Source organism: Callorhinchus milii, unplaced genomic scaffold (assembly GCF_018977255.1).
Source record: "Callorhinchus milii isolate IMCB2004 unplaced genomic scaffold, IMCB_Cmil_1.0 Scaffold26, whole genome shotgun sequence".
Taxonomy (NCBI): domain Eukaryota; kingdom Metazoa; phylum Chordata; class Chondrichthyes; order Chimaeriformes; family Callorhinchidae; genus Callorhinchus; species Callorhinchus milii.
The window spans coordinates 7,142,099-7,161,826 of record NW_024704767.1 but is presented as its reverse complement, the minus strand read 5'-3'; the positions used below and the strand labels follow the sequence as shown (position 1 = coordinate 7,161,826).

The 19,728-nt window shown below is 39.4% G+C and overlaps 1 protein-coding gene across 2 annotated transcripts; it reads left to right on the top strand.

Annotated features, from left to right (window-relative positions):
- The first annotated feature begins 47 nt into the window (after positions 1-47).
- Positions 48-7,425, top strand: LOC103188146 (solute carrier family 25 member 44). 2 transcript variants are annotated; one of them, XM_007908009.2, is made up of 4 exons: positions 48-247; positions 3,420-4,067; positions 5,465-5,592; positions 6,655-7,425. In XM_007908009.2, the coding sequence occupies exons 2-4, from the start codon at positions 3,455-3,457 to the stop codon at positions 6,844-6,846; spliced, it is 933 nt and encodes a 310-aa protein (XP_007906200.1). In that variant the 5' UTR covers positions 48-247; positions 3,420-3,454; the 3' UTR covers positions 6,847-7,425. The 2 variants fall into 2 exon arrangements, with proteins under 2 accessions (XP_007906200.1, XP_042200054.1); XM_042344120.1 differs by having other exon boundaries at positions 78-254.
- The last annotated feature ends 12,303 nt before the right edge of the window (positions 7,426-19,728 follow it).

Below are 19,728 nucleotides of genomic sequence, written 5' to 3'. Positions count from 1 at the left end.
CGCAACGCGCCATCTCATTGGACGCCGGCGCTGGCCAATCGCTGCGCATGTTGCTCACGGTCGCCGCCGCCGCCGCCGTCTTCGGCGGGAGAAGCTGATTCCACCTCCTGACCGAAGGCCCCCCCCCCGCCCGTTTAAAGTGGCTGCGAGCGGGACTCTTCGTTGAATAATCGTGTTGTTGTTGTTTTTCAAACTGTATATGGAGCAGGAGGGGAGGGGGTTTGAGGCAAATTGTCTCCTTTTAAAGGTATAGAGTAAGTTTAACCTTTGACCCGCGGGGGCGCCGATGCAGCGGGAAGGGGGACTCGCTCGCGTGGCGGATCCGGCGGCGATTTTGACGGTTGTTGGTTTTGATCGATTTGTGGGGAAAGGGGGCGGAGAGAGGGGGGGGGCGGAGAGAGGGGGGGCGGAGAGAGGGGGGGGGGCAGGCGGAAGGGGTGGGCGGGGCAGAAGGACGAGGTGGGGGGGGCAGGCGGAAGGGGTGGGGCGGGCAGGCGAAGGTTTGGGGGGGCAGGAGGAAGGGGTGGGGGGGGCAGGAGGAACGGTTTGGGGTGGTAGGAGGAAGGGGGGGGTAGGAGGAAGGGGGGGGATAGGAGGAAGGGGGGGGTGGGATAGGAGGAAGGGGGGGGAGAAAGGGGTGGGTGGGGATAGGAGGAAGGGTGGGGGGGGGCAGGCGGAACGGTTTGGGGTGGTAGGAGGAAGGGGTGGGGTGGGCAGGAGGAGGTTGGAGGAGGCGCTCAAACCATCAAGGACCCTCTTGACATTTGTGGCGCTCGCTGATCGCCCGCTGGGTTACTGCAGCGCACACCACAGGGCTCTTTGAGTCCAAACCGTACAAAAATCCCTGATCAATCAGTGTTCATTGAGATCTTGCAGCAGGCGAGTTGCCGTGCGATTTTTTGAAGAGAAGGAGGTCATTGATGTATGCAAGGTTCATGTTCGAAAAGTTATCTGGATTCCATTGGCCGAATGAGAGCGCTGCTGCTGCATTATATATTATGCATTACAATAATTCTTGCATTTGATGTAGTGCCTTATCGTGACTTGGAGATGTCTCAAAGAGCTTAACCGAATATACTGTAAAGTGAATTGACTATATTTTGTGGGCGAAACGTGGCAGCCAATTGCGCACAGCAGTGTCCCACAAACAGTTGTGGATTGAGTGACCAATTTTTTTTAAAAGGAATTTATTAACCCTGGAAAAACGATCTGCCAATTGACTAATAACCAGGTTCCTACTTATGCCTTTTGGTGGTGGTGGTGATGACAGTGACATTGGAGACATTTTACATTGATCTTTTATTTGTAGCAATGTCTGTTTTACGCAATTTTCTCTGGGAAATTGCCCCCAAATAGACAAGGCACCAGAAACTATTGTTTTTGTCCTGTTCTGTGGAAGTATCAGTCATTAATGTTTATTTTCAAATTTGAATTCAAGAAAATTATCTGAAATATATGAATAGTAGTAACCTGAAGAAATGTTCTAAATAGAAATACGAATACAATTTTACATTTATATAGTGACTTTCATGTTGTAAGGACATTTCAAGGCACTTAACAATACTGACATAGCACAGCACCCAAGCTGGGGATAAGAACCGAGGGGGTGGGAAGGGGAAGATGACCAAAAGTGCAATCAAAATGGGAGGTCTTGAGGTGGATGTTATATGAGGTAAGAGAGGGAGCGAGTTGGAGTTGATGTTGCAGTTTTTGGTGCAGTTTTTTCAGCAAGAAACTTGCAGTTTTTTGTGAGTGTCTATCCCATTAAACTAACCTGTTTATGCTTATGCTTCACCCCCTAGCTACACAATCAACAAAGTTGGCATGTCATTTGGAGAAAATGTTACCTATTTAAATTTGTCCACTTCTGTTTAAGAAAATAAAGGAAATTCATTCCCTGCTTTGTTAATTGTTTTTAAAACTTGGAGACTCCCAATAAAGGGATAGGATTTTGTGTTATTCCATTTATGAATTCATTTATACATTATGTCGGTAGTACTTTCATTTCTTGGTCAGAATTGTGAGTTCAAGCCTCATTTTGGGACTTGGAGAAGGGCTGCATACAGTGGCACCGTCCTTCAGATGAGACATTAAACCAAAGTCCTGTCTGCCGGTTCAACTGGACATTAAAGATTACATAACACTATTTGGAAAGAGGACAGAGTTTCTCTCGGTGTACTGATCAACTATTTTCTAGATAAAATTGGTCATTACTCCATGGCAATATATGTTTCTGTGCAAATAGGCTGGTGCTTTTGCCTACAGATGCAGTCAGCACACCTTTACCGAAATATGGTGAAACCCTTTGAGCCATTCTTCACATTATAGGTGCTGTATCCAATGAATTTTTTTTTTAACTATTCGTTAAGGGTGCTATACTTTGTGGATGTTGACATAAATGAGTGTGAAGTTCTTGCTGGAAATGCAGTGCCTTTTATAAGTCCAATAATAATAATAATAATCCTTGCATTTGATATAGCGCTTTTCACGTCTTCTAGACGTCTCAAAACGCTTCACAGAATATGTTGTAAAGTGAATTGACCGTATATTTGTGGGCGAAACGTAACAGCCAATTGTGCACAGCAGTGTCCCACCAACAGTCGTGGATTGAAATTGACCAATTTATTATTGTTCTGTTTTTTGGACAGATTATTATCAGGCGTAATGTGGAGTAGGAAATGTCCAAATCTCAATGAGCCTTAACTTCCTTTAACCAAATGCCAGGAAAACTGAAACAAACCATTCTGTTTGGTTCTTGCGAACACCTCCGCTCCTCCAGTTTTCACTATTATTAAACTGAATTTACCCGTTGCAAAGCAGTGGATCGAGTATCCTTGATCTTGTTATGGATCACAAAATTGTGTACCAGGGACATGACATTTCTGTTTCTATTTCATGTTATCCTAATAACAATAAGGTGAAGATAAGCTAGAACAACTTGTTCTCTTATGTGGGTGATACAAAAGGACAGTCCTCAATGTTTCCAGGAATTGATTCCTTAGACCTCTGGATATTTTACTATTGCCTCAAAAGTCTCTGCACTAAAGGAAAAGTAATGGAGGGAATAAATTCAACATAAAGCATTCAGGTTTTTCTGTTTTAAATAACATTTTAAAAATGCACTTCTGACTTGTAGGATACTTTTGCAGTTCTAATATTTTCCTATAAGGAGATCAACTTGATAAATGTGAGTCAGCATTAATTGCTTTCCTTAGACAATAAGGGGGAGAATTGGAAGGGAAGGGAAGAGCAAGTTTCTGTCATCAGATGTTACTAAGCTATTTCATGCTCAGTACTTAAAAGACTAACACACTATACTGAAAGTTGAAAACAGGTACTGCAGAAATCTTAAAGGGAATAAAAAAGTAAATGAGCAAAGGTATTTTTTGAAGCTGAATTCTCTTTGTGCCCTTTTGCAGATTGCTGTGGACTTCAGAAGGAACAGTGGCCAAATATGCAAGAGAAACGAAAGATTCAGATAATAGAATGGGAAGACCTGGACAAGCGGAAGTTTTACTCCTTTGGTGTTTTAATGTCTCTGACAGTCAGAGCCACAGTGTACCCAGCTACACTTATTAGAACAAGACTGCAGGTGCAGAAAGGGAATAGTCTTTACCGCGGCACTTTTGATGCATTCTTTAAAATCCTCCGAACCGAGGGAATACGTGGACTTTACAGAGGGTTTCTTGTTAATTTGTTCACACTTGTCTCTGGTCAAGGATACATTACAACCTATGAACTTGTGCGCAATTATGTATCCAGGTACACCAACAATAATGCCATCAAGTCCCTTGCAGCTGGAAGTTTAGCATCTCTCGTGGCACAGACTATTACAGTACCTATCGATGTAATTTCTCAACATCTAATGATCATGGGTCAAGGAGAAAATGTTGGCAGGTTTAAGCCCAGATCAAAGACATCTGTGACTTTTGGTCAATCGCAGGAAATTATCATTCAGATTTTCAGGTCCGATGGCCTGAGAGGTTTTTATAGAGGATACATTGCTTCATTATTGACATATATTCCTAACAGTGCATTGTGGTGGCCTTTTTATCATTTCTACGCAGGTAGGTAATGGTAAGATTTCTCTGCTCTTTAATAGTTTAAAGAGTTGGGTTAATAATTTACTCTAAAATTGTTTTTCAGAATTTGTTTGGGAATTTGCTTATTGTTTGCCGCAAAGGGAAATTAGCTTGAGAGGTGCCAGGTTCAGTATCCATTTGTGCCAAGTTACTCACGTGTTACAGTCGACTTCTTAGGAAGGGAAATCGGTCATGTTTCTTGCTGCACTGACGCCTGCTGGAGAGTGCTCTTGTTTGGATTGATGATGGGTGACCTATCGGATCAAATGTGCTCCTGCAGTTAAAAAAAACCTGCCAACATTTGTTGTGAAAGGTAACACATAAATAATATATTGCCCCTTGGGTGAGGTATAAGGTGATTGGTACCTAGAGAATGGTATCTGAGGTGAATCCATACTTTCAGGAGAAGAGGGATGAAGAATATTGATGGAAACAAAATTAAATTGTGTTTCTGGCATGCCTTCCAATGGCTGAATAGGTGCTAGCTGTGTCTTTTTCTTCCACATATAATGGACCACGTGACTTTGTTTTATAAATTCTGAGGATGCGTAATATCTTTCCCCATGATGTTAAGTAAATAACAGGAGTAGAAGCAAGAAAGATAGGTCAGGAGCAAAGTTTCCTGATATTCAGATGTAGTTATCAGACTACACTGCCATTATTTAGGCTGTGGCCGAGAACAAAACATATCAAAGCATTCAGCATAATGTATGACATAACATTAAGATTTCAGCACTCTGGATTTTTACACAAAAAGGCTAGGACAGCACATTGAGCTGTCAGTGCTCAATGTCAGTAGGGCCACTCATTGTACAGCTAGTATAAAAGACTTCTCCATTTGGAGTCCTGTAGCTCAGTGGTTAGAGCACTCGCTTTGCAAGTGAGAGACCTGAGTTCAATTCCAGACAGGGCGAAACCTTGGGCAAGTTTCCTTACTCCACACAGAGCCTAATAATAATCCCTCCAAAAAAACAAAACAATAATAAATTGGTCATTTTCAATCCATATGACTGTTTGTGGGACATTGCTGTGCGCAATTGGCTGCCGCGTTCGCCCACAAATATACAGTCAATTCACTTTACAGTGTGTTCTGTGAAGTGCTTTGGGACGTCCTCCCGACGTGAAAAGCGCTATATCAAATGCAAGGATTATTATTACAGTTCAGATGAGGCTAACATTAAAAGTATGACCCAGTTTTTGGTTCAGATAATGTTTGGCTCGTGAATAGTTCCTTTACTTTTTTTTATTTTTTCCAGTCCTGAACTGTTTTAAGAACAATTTTTTTTAGAAAAGTGATTTGCCTGCCTATAACTGTAGTAGATGAATTGAAGTGTTTTCTAATTGCCCATGTCTAATCTTTGTTTTTTTTGTTTGAATCACAGAGCAGCTGTCAAATTTAGCGCCCAGTAACTGCCCTCACCTAATCCTGCAGGCAGTGGCTGGGCCACTGGCCGCAGCCACGGCCGCTACAGTTACCAACCCCATGGATGTGGTCAGAGCTAGGGTTCAGGTGAGGATACTCTGAAATTACTAAAGCCCACCTGGACAAGCGTGCCATTTTTCTAATGTAAAAGTTGTGTTTGTGCTGCATAAAGGGTAACTAGTTTCATCGACAAGGTGCAAATTTTCTTGCAGCCATGACAATTGTGTTAAGTTTCTTCTCATTCTAAGTAAGTTCTCTTCTCCCTCTCTCCGAAGAATCCTAAGAAAAGGGTTTATTTAAAGATTTCAGCGATGAAATGCTATGGCACATGATTATTGTACTTTGCAGTGGACTCCTATTTCAACTAATATATTTAGACTTTAAACCCTTGATGTTACCAATTGGTAGCAGTGAGTTTGGTTACCACCTTCCTCATGGCACGAGGCAGGGCGTTTAAGAAGATACAGTGTTTAGAGAAGGTGGAGATATCAAGATTGACTAATATTTACCTCACAACTTACACTGGTATTCTTGGACTAATTGGGTGTCTGATGATTATCACAGTGGGCTACAAATAACGCCAAAAGGATGAACGTCTGAACAAACAGTGGCGAAATTCAGATCGAGATTGAGAGACACGCCACTGAACATTGATTAGTCAACATTGCAAGACTGCTTTGAAGCTTCAAAGTTCAGTTACCAGACACCGTGGAGTAGGGATTACTAGAGAGGTTTGCATTTATTATGTGCCTTTAAATAGAGCATGCGTTGCAAGACAAGTACTGCTAAATTGTCAAATGTTTAGTACGCTTGTCAGCATTCGCTAGCTGGACCAGGATAATATTTTAAATCCACTCAAAATTATTGATTTAACTTGCGTTCAGCCTCTCTGAAGTGGTAACCTGAATAAAAATGAAGTTTCCAGCCCCCATCTCCGTTCATGTGGTGGGTGAGGGGAAACCAAGTGGCACATGATTCGATGAATAAGAATTGCATGTCAAAAATTTGATAAGGAAAACGTGGTCTTGGAAAGGAACCAGAAAACCAGGACACAAATGTTTGGCTTTAATCAATTAGGAGCAAACTGTAGGTCAAGTGGATTTTTCTGTTATTTTAATGATTCTATTAAAATGTTTAATTGTATTTCAGGTAGAAGGAAAGACCTCTTTGATTGAAACTTTCAAACAGCTTGTGGTTGAAGAAGGTACTTGGGGTATAACCAAGGGTCTATCAGCACGCATCATATCCTCAACCCCAACAACCCTGGCCTTGGTGATTGGTTATGAAACTCTGAAGAAAATCAGTCTGAAACCAGAGCTGATAGAGTATCGACACTGGTAGTGACTTAACATGGTACAAATGAGTCAATTCCATAAGGTGAAGTAAGCCTTTGCTGTAACCTCATTTGGGCAGGACGGCCTAAAATTTAAATTGTAATGATACAGGGACCTTTTATTGAAACTCAAACAGATGATCTATATACATGTGAACTTACAATTTTTGAAAATATTTGTCATTCCCAATTCAACTTAATTGACAATTTCACATTCTGCAGCCAGATTATCATAGTGTGTTACATCTTACACGATAAGTGATTCAAATCATTGTGAACAACAGTAGTGTATTGTTAAGAAAGTATTATATAATTACTTGCTCTTCATGAGTATGAATACATATTTATTCTGATGGGTGTTAATGCTCAAGGGAGAATAAAGTGATTGTAAAATTCTTTAAATCTTCTATTTTTATTATGTGTGCATGTGTTCTTCAAATACACTATAATTACAGGGTATGTTCTTGCCCAGTGTGAAGTGAAATAAATGGGTAGATCAAAATCTCATGATTTAACATGGCACATTCCTGCTATTTGCTATGGTTGGATAGAACGTTCTGTAAACTGAATAAAAAGTCATCTTGTGATATTGTGAAGTTGGGCATTTTTAATTTTCATAGCGTATGGCATCATCTCAACCATTCCTTATATAATGAACATGCAATACGTCCGGCATTTGAGTTCTAATGAATTACAGATGCCTACATTTAATACTATAAGCTTGTAATGTAGGATCGAGCACTAGGATCTCAGCAAGTGATGTTTACATAGGAATGTGCAGCCCTGGAAAGGACCATTGTGATTGAGTGGCTGGAACAAAGTTTGAAACGTACGTTTGAAACTCTTATGCTTCTTTAGTCTGTAGAATGTCCCTAGAAATTCAAAACGAGAAGGGAGTTTTTCGGTGTCCTGGCCAATAATCCCCAGGTTTTTTTTTAAAAAAAAAGGTAATTCACAGCACAGTTGTTTGCTATGCACAAACTGACTGGTGTGTTCCCCTACAAATACACAGAAAACCGTGAAGCACTTTGGCATATTTCAATATGATAATCGAATACAAAGTTATTCTGAATACATGGAATACATGAGCACTAGAGGGCACTGTTGCTAAAACCATAGGATTTTTTTTCACAGGAAGCAAAATACTGTGTGCTATTTAAACATAGGCCCTTAGATGGGTTTGTCACTATTTCAGAGAAGGAAAGAGCCCAGAAGATCTCAGCTGAACTATTGAGAAATGTCCAACAAGCAGCAAAGTGATTTTTTATTAATATAAAGTAACGGGTCTGAAGTGTATTACCCTGAACTGTAGGAACTTCAGTCAGAAAATAGGAAGGAGCAGTGTTCCTGCAGGCTGGTATGACCGACATCTGCTTTCCTTATTCAGGAATCATTTTAAAAAAGCATTAAGCAAAGGGTATGATACCATTGTAGGAAATGGAGGAGGCCAGTCAGCTCGAGCCTGTTCCACCATTCATGGCTGATTTGTACCTCAACTCAAATCACTGAACTCAAAAGGTTCATCTGGTTGGTTCAAAGTTAATTCATTTTCAAAATTCTTTGACCATATTTTTGGTCACCTTTCCCCTCCCCACCCAGCTCCCAAGGAGCTCATCCAGCATGTTAAGTTGCCTCCCGTATAAAAGTTATGCTCCCATTCAGTGTTTTTGACTGTTCCCATCTTAAAATTAGAAGTTGTTTTTGTAATGTTAAAATGGGAAAGTCAAGAGTGAGTGAAAAGAACATTGGAAATATCATGTATCTTGTGCATACACATGCTGCATCCTGGTGGACCAACCTTTATTTGTAACACAACTTAGTACAGTAGGGTGACTTGGGGATGAGTCTATGATGCGGTACCTGCACACCGTGCCACTGTGTGGTAAGTCACAGGTTTGCACTGGCAATTTTCAATGCGCTTACAATCTCATCTGTCCATTAGGGGGAAGCGCTGAGAAGAAGCTCCTCCTTGGCCAGAGGGTGAAATGGGAGATACAAAAATCAGGGTTCATGTTGGAATAACACTTCATTTCTTTTCACAGTTTTGTTGTTGTTATAATAATATTAGGGTTTGATTAAGGAGCCTAGTGGGCAAGGGTGCTATTTGCCTCTTAACCTCTCTGAGATGCTACCCAAGTGAAGAGCACAATATAGATGCAAGTTGTTGTGGCTGATTAAGTCTGCATGTGTTTCTGCCTCTCTACTTACCTGGTGATGTGTTGTTCTGCCTTTACCCTCTTATGTGCATTCTTATTCAGCCTTTCAGCATCATGGGACGTCCTCCTGACGTGAAAGGCGCTATACAAATGTAATCGTGTTGTTGTTCATCCCATCTTATTCCCTGTTTTTTCTCTTCCTGATTAAATCCGATCTCCTTTCTTCCCTGTATTCCTCACCTTTGCCTGTTTTATCTCACTGGTTGACTGCATAATTGTTTTCTTTCTCTTTACTCATTGGTTTGACTTCTTCCTTGCTGTGGCAGTGTATACTTACCTCCCTGTGCACAATTCATTACTTACTGAACTTCTTTACGATTGCCTGACATGCAAACTGTTTTCCTAACTTGTTTGCTTGTTTCCCTCTCTTATCTGATTGTTTGGCCACTTATTTGCTAGCCTCACTGTTTTACTTGCCTGGCTTGCTTTATTCTCTCCCTGTTTGTCTCTGCTTGAATTTTTTCCTACTTATCTTCTTATCTAGATTTTTCGCTGCCTGCTTGCTAGCGTCATTTGGTTCAGGCCTATATGTATTTCTGTGTACTGTGAATATAGACACAACTCAGTAATAACAGAAAATATGAAATTATAATAGAAACTCATGGTTGGGTGGGGGCAGTTAAGGTGGCCCCTCTGCCCAGTTTGTTTTGTTTGGCAAATATCTGAATTAACAGATAGTTTTAGGAAACAGCAAAGTAGCTGAGAATAAGGAGTTTGTGCCTCCAGGCAGAGTAACTCCTAAAAGCAAACATCTGAAAATGAACAGGAGCTGAATCTACCTGTAACGATGACCACTGATTGAAGGCTGCTGTGTATCAATTTCCCAATTCTTCCTGATAAAACGTTAGGAGAAAGGTTTCAGAAAACAAGGATGGGATAGGGGTGCACACATCTGTCATTCACAAGGATATATCCTGTGTTTCGGGGGAGTCGTCTCCAGGATTCTGCCACGCAAGACATAGTAAAAGGAGCCACAGGTTCTGCTTTTCTCGACAGTTCAATGGTTTAATCCATTATTTGGCATGAAATAAACTGCTGTCAACTGCTAGCAAGAGCCAACATTTTAATCGTTATAATTTTAACCCGAGGCACAAAATGTGGACAAAATTCAGCCGAGCTGATTTCATAATGATTTTCCTAGTTAACTTGTAAAACAATTCATAAAAGATGAAGAACACTAGCACATTGTTAATTTGAATTTGAGACTGGTATAATCCAAATGTTTCCATTTATGACATGGAGGTGGATTGACCTTGCATAGGATATGTCTGCTGTACATGAACAAATCTGTAAAGACAGGTAAGATTGTTTCCCTGTATTCAGACGAACTGTGACCCAATTTTGCCACGTTGATAAGGCAAATGATGAGAGTTGTCCTGACAGATCCATATGTGGCAATTTCCTACCAGTAAAGTTAATGAGGGAGTTCAAAAGGCTTGCACACAAGACAATGAAATTAAAAGGGTTCTGCATGGTTAGATGATGAGACTATGTCCCTGCTTCTTTCACACAGTATAGGGTCTTCATAATTTGTTCATCTGTTACATGTTGTGACAATTCACTCAATAACTCAAACTAATGGTGATTCAAGCATAAAGTTCATCCAGGGGTTATAGCAGGTGCTGCCATTGCTAAAATGGCAATTTAAAATTAAGTAAACTGCATTCTTATGAATGGAATATTAGATCTTTTATTTTGTGGTGCAGCACAAGAATCAAGCTGCTTTAATGAAGGCATCTCACTGGCTCTTTGATTTAACAATAGTACAGGCACCACTGCGTCTTATCACGTCATTGAGATGTCTCAAAGCGCTTCACAGAATAAACTATAAAGTGAATTGACTATGTATTTTGGGGCGAAATGAGGCAGCCAATTTCACACAGCAGTATCCCACAAACAATCTTGGATTGAGTGACCAAGTTATTATTATTTATTTATTTTGTTTTTGAAGGAGTTAGTACTCCCAGAAAGTGATCCACCAATTATCTAACAACCGGGTTCCTACTTATCAACGGATACAGCAATGGGAATTTAATTAATGGGAATTTAACTTAATATTGTTCTTTAGTAATTACAAAAAATGTTTTTATTGTATGCAATAATTGTAAACGTCTAAGACATATTAATCATTTACCATTAACTTTGAAGAAACTGGAATTCTACATTTGCAAGATTTGAAACTTCAGTCTTGTTCATAAAACTAACAGATCAGCATTGTTCATTCATAAGTGTTTATTAAATCACTGAAATCACGGGTGAATTCATCATTAAATTAACAGGCCATTGCGCTAATATGCAACAATCACCTCAAAGCTATTGAAGAAAATCAGTCAGGGGCAACTTATTCACTCATAATGTATCGGGGTCAAAAGTAGATTAAGCCATGGCTGCAGTTTGCAGCCTGTGGTGTCAAATTGTTTTTCTGAGCACAAATGATGAAAGACTAAATCAGTAAATAGTTGACAAGTTGCAACTGAGTTAAAAAAATACTTTCTTCTGTTCAAAACCTTTGTTTCACGGGAATTTTCACCCCGAGTCTTCAGTGCTATGGTGATCCAGTTTAGACAGCATAATGCTTTTTTAGAGTGCAGAGAAATCCTTTCTATGAACAAGTGCCATAGTTTGAGAAGTTACTGTTTAAAAACAAATAGATATCTTCCTAAATAGCAGTATTAAAACATAAGAAAGTTAAGAAAGATTTGGTAAGCAAAAGATGTATTTTTTCTCCTCATCCACTTTCTTGGATCTCTGCATTCTATACAGACACCATTCTCTATTTCCTCATGCTTAATGCCATCCTTCTGTCTCCTTGCTGTCCACTATCCTTTTGTTGTAAAAACACTGTACTTCAATCGCTCCCAAAGAACCACAGAAAACTGCCATTCTGGCCATTATATTAATCTTGGTATTTATTCCTCCAATGAAGCATCTATCCTAATCCCCATGCCCTCAATAATTCTTCCCCCACATATGTGCCTATCCAATTCGTTTTCAAATGTCACAATTGAGTCTACTGTAACAGCTACCTCATTCATTCTATACTCTTTTCCCTTAGCTTCCCCCTTCATGATCCTAATTATAATCATAAATGTGTGCCCTATTGTCCTCAATTCACTTACAGGCAGAAGTTGTTACTTATTATTTATCCCCTCAAATCCTATCATTATCTTATACACCTTTATATAATGCCACCCCTCAAATTTCTTTGCTCAATGGAAGTTGCTCAAGTTTGCTCAACTTTTCCAACCTCTCCTCAGCCCTCACCTTCGGTATCATTCATAAATCTACCCGCTCCATCGCTTTAATATAATTTCCATGCTACAGTGCCCAATGCTGGGTACAGAATTCTAGCAGCTGCCTAACCAACATTTTAATGCTTTTGAATGCAATGGCTTTGTATATAAAACCAAGAATCCTGCTTGCCCTTTTTGCTTTAGATATGTCCTTATCTACTCATAATCCCACCTATAATAATATTTCTAGTTGTACCCTGACCAATGTATCTGTTCTCCACTGCATTTTACCATTTAGGATGTATTTCCCCAAATTTCCTGCTCCTCTGCATTGAATTTCACTTCCACAATCCACCCACTTGGCTAATATGTCAATGTCTGTCTGTAGCCTCCCGTACCTCTTCCATCACTGTTAACAACACCTCCTAATTTAGTATCCCTGCACCATTCTATGCAGTGACAATCTCACTCTGACACAAGGCTTGAAGGGTTCATAGAATCTCTGCCCCTTTTTTTCCTTCCCTCTCTCTCCAGCACCTTAGGACGTCCTCCAGACGTGAAAGGCGCTATACAAATGTAATTTTGTTGTTGTATAAGGAAATGCCTGATTTCTGCTTAATGCCTCCCCACACAGCATGGGCTCAGAGCAGACCCATCCTGGTGGAGAACAAACTTCAGCAAAGGAAAACCAAAGCCATCTCAGTCAAGAATTAAATTATCAGAATATACGTTTAGTCTCTTCTGGGCACCACATTATATACTTTTTACAAAGGTATAACGTCAGGAATAATGAGAGGTCTGCACAACCCAGAGCCCTCTTTCTGTCAGAAACCTTGACAACCTTTCAGAATGCTTGTGACACATGATAACATAGGTGTTTAAGATTATAAAAAGATTAAATAAGGTGAATGTTGATTGGCTTTTTTCACTTACTGGCGAGTCCAATACAAGAGGGCATAAATATACGATTGCTAGAAGCAGATCTAATAGGGAGTCTAGGAGGAACTTCTGCACGTAGAGGGTGAAACTCTTTACCGATAGCGGTGGCTGAAGCAAAATGCAACATATTTATGAGAAAGCATGATGCATACACGAGGGAGAAGGGAATAGAGAGGTATACAATTAGGGTAATAAGAGGGATGGGCATTGTGGAGTATAAACACTGGAAAAGACCAATTGGGTCGAATGGCCTGTTTCCGTGCTGAATCATTCTATATACAGTGAAATGCATAAACAGCCATAACATCACTGAGCTGCAGAGGATCATGCAAATGCCAGGTAGAGCTAGATACAAAAAACAAATCAGGCTGGTGGTAAGTGATAGCTTCTGTCAGTTCTATATTGACTTGAATATTAGTATTACATGGCTAAAATCTATCACTCCAGTGCACTTCCTGTACACATATTGATTCACATTAAAGGCCTTTGTATGTAACTTCATTCATCATTCTGCGTTTCCTGTGGTCAATCTCTATGGTGTAATTTTGAGGGAATTGTTTATGGTCACATTTAAGTAACATTTGTTATGCACTTGTCAAATATTTACTTGCCATGTATTTGCCACGCATTTCATTTTTCTTATCTGTCTCCAGAATTCTGACCAAGGCTTTGTGTGTTTTTCCTGTTAGATCCGAAGACACCAGATGTTTGTGAAAGGAATGCTGGCAGATAGGGCACATGCTGTCCCGCACTGTCTGTCATCCTTCTTCTTTCCCCAGGAGAAAGTCCATTCACATGACCTGATCATTTCAGTAGCCATCCATCAGCTGCCTTTTGTCATGCACCTGCCAGGACAACAGAGGGTAAGCTGATGGAATTACATAGCCCAGAACAATAAAATGCAGCCAGGCATCAACCACATTATCAAGCAAATGGATACCACCTCAGTCATCACCTCGGGCAATCCATTGAAGCCGACAATACTCAAAGCAACTCTCCAGTCCTTCATTCATGTGACAGCACAACTGAATATAGGATAGTGACCAAGGTGACCCTCGCCATTCAACTCTCCCTATCAAAGAATGAAGAAGATCTATGTACATCTGGCAGGGCCTCCTGAAGGTAACACATGAGTGATCACCAGTCCTGTGAAAAATAAGCCTTTAGTGATTGTTTTCAAGACTGCATAAGGTCCACAACTTTTTTATGCATTACTCTTAAGACCATATGCCTTAAATTGAATTACCTCCATCAATACTATTGGGGTAAAGGGAGCATCCTTTGGACATCATGGAGGTTATTCAGTCCTTAAATTCATTTAAAGTTTAAAACATAAAACATCTGTTTGCCTTGTTGTTTCCTCTCTTGGATGTGGGATTATTGATGTTACAAGCTACTGTTTCCACCAGTGCAACACAGACACAGAAAATTGGAACACACCACAAATATTACAGTTGTTTTTCAAATGGCACAAAAAATTGGAAGCAGAAAGATGTATTTTATTTATCTATAGAATACCACAGTTACTCTTACAAGCCATATTACCTCCTTACATAAATGTTACCATGTTAAATGTTAGCATCTAACATGCTAGTTGTCTTTCAGATGCTGATACATATTTTGTGGGTAAAACCCGGCAGCCAGTTGGACACAGCAATGTCCCATAACTTGTAAAAACTACGTCTCTCGACCCAGTTACTGTATTGTTCTGATGAATCATTGATAGACTTCCTCCAAGGCCAGTACATACGATATGATTGATATTGTGTAAGATGATAGCAAATGGGAAAAATGGTCTTCTTCATCCAAACCTCTCTTAAGGTCTTATTAACATCATTACTGGCAATTGTTTAATTGACAGAATGATGTGTCGGATTAATAATAATAATCCTATAATAATCCTTAAATTGAATATAGCCCCATTGGGAGGACATTGCTTCCAAGGGGATACTGTAAAGTGTAGTGACTGTGTATTTTGTAAGCGAGCTGTAGTTTCCTGACTACAGGATAACTAGCAACTGCCACCAATAAGACCATAACTCTCACAGAGTTGCATAGTTCTAAGAACAACAAATGCTCTTTTTTCTAAATTTCAAACGTGGAGATAAAACTCAAAAGAAATTGTCGAAGGCAAGAGGCCAGGTACTGGGTTTCAATTCCAAATAAGCTTGAAAGCTCTCAGCACACTTAATTGGATCCTAGCACCGCAATCACTCTCTGTCTATATACACTGGCACCTGCAACTTACATTGCAATTCAGTTCATCCACTGACCCTGCAAACATCCTCGTGTTCAGCGTTTGCTTTTAATCGACTGTGATCTGAAGTGAACAGATTCTAATTGGAAGAAATCAAAGCTGCAGAAATATAGTGCAATCTGACGTGCTGCTCTCTTTTCAGACTTGATTAATCCTTTCCACTGTTGCTGCTGCCTGACTTGTTGAGTCCACCTGAGCCTTCTCTACATTCAGGCAATCCAACGTAAAAAACTATGCTTGAGTTCACTGGGAAGTAATTATAATAATAATCCTTGCATTTGGTATAGCGCCTTATCACGTCTTCGAGACGCCTCAAAGCGCTTCACAGATTATACTGTAAAATGAATTAACTCTATATTTTGTGGGCAAAACGCAGCAGCCAATTGCGCACAGCAGTGTCCCACAAACAGTGGATTGAGTGACCAATTTATTATTATTAATATTTTCTGAAGGAAGTACCAATTTCAGTCCAGATCTGAGAAGATGGCGAGATTTTTAACTATCCAAATATTTTAAGCAGAAAAAATGATAGGCTCCAACTGCATGGAAAGGAAGCAGCCTACTGTGAGGGGTGCTACCGGCGCGTAGAGGTCAGAACACGAACCAGCTCAGCAACATTATTTTTTTGATCCCTAACTTTCACTTGCAACAAAAGAGCTCATTTTTCTACTTCACCTCCTAGGACAAATGAAAGACAAGTGTAGACGGGTTTACTGCATCAGTGGGCTGACTGGGACAATGCATCAAGCTCCTGAACTACGCCAATACGGCAAAAGGGCCTAAAATATTATTATTATTATTATTATTAAGTAGGCAATGCTTTCGAGCTTCTACAACTAAAATAAAGTAATAATAAGTCTGGAGCAATTGCAGACTTGATGGGCCAATTGGCCTCCCTCTGTGCTTTTAATTTTTATGATTCTAAACAATTCTAAACTCGTGCAATATAAGATCTTAAAAGATCCTTTCTAGACTCAATGAATATGGCAAAGTAATATCTCTGAACAGTGGAAAACTTTCCGTTTGAATGATTGTCTACTTTTTCACACAGATCATAACTTACAGCTGGAATGTATTACCAGGAAGGCCAGGATGCTAAACTGCTTGAGGCCAGGATTCTAAACTCAATTAGGAAATAGCTTGACGCTGTAGTAGGAGGATAAGGTGAGTATTCTGTGAAGGGTACCTGTGTTTTTTACCATGTTATGCATCCTAGAGAGTAAGAACTGAAAAGTGCACAACCTCTTGTCCATTATGTTGCAGAATTGAATATTGCCCAGGAATATATTCTTATTCTCCTCCAGCATTCATGTCTTGAAGCCATACTGTAAAAGGGCAGCATGTCGGACTGCACCATATTTCTGCGGCTTTGATTTCTTCCAATTATAATCTGTTCACTTCAGATCACAGTCTCAGTGTACATAGACTTGTTTCCATGTCAGGCCTAAGGACCTTTTGGCATTGCAAAGATCTGTTTAATTTGTCTTCTCGCCTAGAAGAAGTGTGTGCTAATATTGCAGTGATGTGGTAACCTGCCACACCTCTCTGATGGTATTTGAAGTAATGGCACATATGCTTGGTCTTGTGCATTGTGTTTTGTTCCTTGGACCTTGTGGGGAGAAGAGGATATTTGGAGTGTCTGACAAGTTTTAAGTACATCATAACAACATAAAACAGTGACGTTCACTGGCATGCCATTACTATCAATGGTGTGTGCAACTCATTTAAAGCCTTTACTGTGCATCTGCGAAGAGGGCCACCCCAGCAATGGGCACTTCAAGCAACGATGTGTGTATATGGACAACTTGAAATGTACATAAATGATTTCTACGATTACAATTCATGCCCATGTTCTGAACAAAGAATGGGAAGATGCCAGGCTCTTACTCTTCTACTTCTCCTCTATAGGTTCCTGAGCCAAAATGAGCTTTGCAGTCTTGTTAGATTCATGAGAAGTTTGATTACTATAAAGTAGTTTTATATTGGTTTAACAATTGGATTTTATAAGATGGAAATTAAGTTAATTTAAGTATGAAAGTTATATTTCATGCATTATCATCATCAATACATTATTTCTTCAATTCCATGCTGATTTTATCCAGTTTTTTTATAACTTCAGCACAAATTGCCTTCATACTGTTTTTCAAGTAAATCCCTTTTTTTTCAAATAAAGTCCATTTCCATTAAAATCATTCAGATCTCTATTAATCACTTGTTTGAAATGATTTCAGTTCCATCAGTTCTCAGACATGTTAAAGACGAAACGGCAGCTTTGAGCTAAATAATAATCCGATTCAGTACAAAGTGATAGATGAGCATTTATGCTAAAATTCACGCACCTGCAATTCAGCAACTGACAATTGCTTGAAGTGCCCATTGCTGGGGTGGCCCTCTTCGCAGATGCATAGTAAAGGCTTTAAATGAGTTGCAGATTTACAAAATAATTGCAGTAACTCCCACCAGTCTAGGCAGGCGGTTATGTGCAACCGTGAAGAACTGAAGGTCGACGAACTGAAACAAAGAACTCAGTGTGAGGCCCTCGAACTGTGTCAGAAATAAATACTCTACGAGTGGCCATCATTTACAAGTATCCCCGGAGGCACAGTGATTGTTCTCTATAATGAGCCTTGTATTTTAATGTATCCTCACAGGCACCCATCCATCAAGTAAGATTTCTTCCTTTCATGTCAGAGAGGATATTTAATTTTTTCCACAATTTATCATTCTCACCACGCCAATCTTTCCAATTTAATTTTTTTAACTCTCTGAAGTGGAGTTCGGATGTTTCTCACTAAATGTTGGCTTAATACTCCATTTGTAATGGAGTAATTATTCCATTTGTAACATAGTAATGTACAAATATGGTTCGCATCACACAAATGATGAATTGCAAACACATATTCAAAGAATTACTAGAAACAGAAGCATTCTTATAACTCAGTAGTTCAACAAAAGCAAAAATCTTCCCTTTAATATCCTAATAGCATTGTCTTTCACTTGGGTGTTCCTGGGTTGTTTGCTTTAGAGAGGATCTTATTGAGTTTAACATGGATGGGCAATTTGGCTGGAGAGCTGATTGGAAGCCACCTGACCCTGGGAAAAAATTCAGTACTAACAAGTACACAATACATTTTCTTGGTGGTAAATTGAACTAACATCCTTTCAGTTATATAGAGCAATATCTTTTGGAACAATAGATGTTATTTCATTCTTCGTGTTCAAAGTAGAACATTCGTTAACGCAAGCTGATGGCTATTCTGTTTGTCACTTTTATAAATTTGACCCTTACTTAGAATTCATAGTAAATTTATCGTTAATGATTGTGTGCATCAAATTGAATTTTACATTTATAATATAAGACTGTGCGTGTTTTAAAATCGCATTGTATATTTTATAAAGGCAAAGTGAAGATTTGCAAACCTGTCTGAATAGAATGGAACAGTACTTGGTTCAAATTGATGAATTGTCTAAACTCCACCCTACTCCTCGTGACATAAAATTGGATGGTACTGAGCACATTTTGGTGCACAGTAATTAAAACTTTGATTCTTCAAATGCAAAAATAAGAACTTGCCAACTGAAAGTGATTCATGTTTTAGGTTCATGACCTATGACTGAAGTCATAAACTTAGTGCAAAATATCTGCTTTGGTTATAGAATTTCCCCTAAGCTAAGCCTTTGGAACAATAAACCTATTGTGCAGATCTTGATTTACATAACTGGACAGAGTTAATTCAAAAAAACTCTCATTCAATTTTGTGTCATGCTTCTGGTTTTTGCTGGATGTAATTTCACCAGAATGCAACATAGGAATCATTGTTAATCTCCCTTATGACTTGCCAATTTTATGTTATTCTGTCGATTAACATGATTCCAAATTGTGTTGAATGAGAACACAACCTGTGTATCTCCCACCGGTAATTATTATACATGACACTTAGGAACAGTGTTAACATGCGGGATTTACATTCTGCCATAACGCTGGGTAGCTTTCAGGACCTAATTTAGGTTGTAAAGATGGGAGAGTAGTGTAAATATATTTAAGAGAATAGATGCCAGATTTTTTAGGAAAAGTATTAAAAAGTTGCTAGCATCCACTACCTTAACTGGTACCTTAACAAGCTTGTTAACTGATTCTGTGACTGTGAAAACCAACACAATACATATTGAACAGGACTGTTTATTGCCCTGTGTTTTTGCATCTGATTTCAGCTTATCAAATGTCCCAGTAGCAAGTTATCTTCT

What these genes read in the sequence shown, in the direction of transcription:
- LOC103188146 (XM_007908009.2), top strand. Translation starts at nt 3,455, where the DNA reads ATGCAAGAGAAACGAAAGATTCAGATAATAGAATGGGAAGACCTGGAC. An exon ending in TTTTTATCATTTCTACGCAG is followed by an intron (nt 4,068 to 5,464) that starts GTAGGTAATGGT and finishes TTTGAATCACAG; the next exon opens with AGCAGCTGTCAAATTTAGCG. An exon ending in TGGTCAGAGCTAGGGTTCAG is followed by an intron (nt 5,593 to 6,654) that starts GTGAGGATACTC and finishes ATTGTATTTCAG; the next exon opens with GTAGAAGGAAAGACCTCTTT.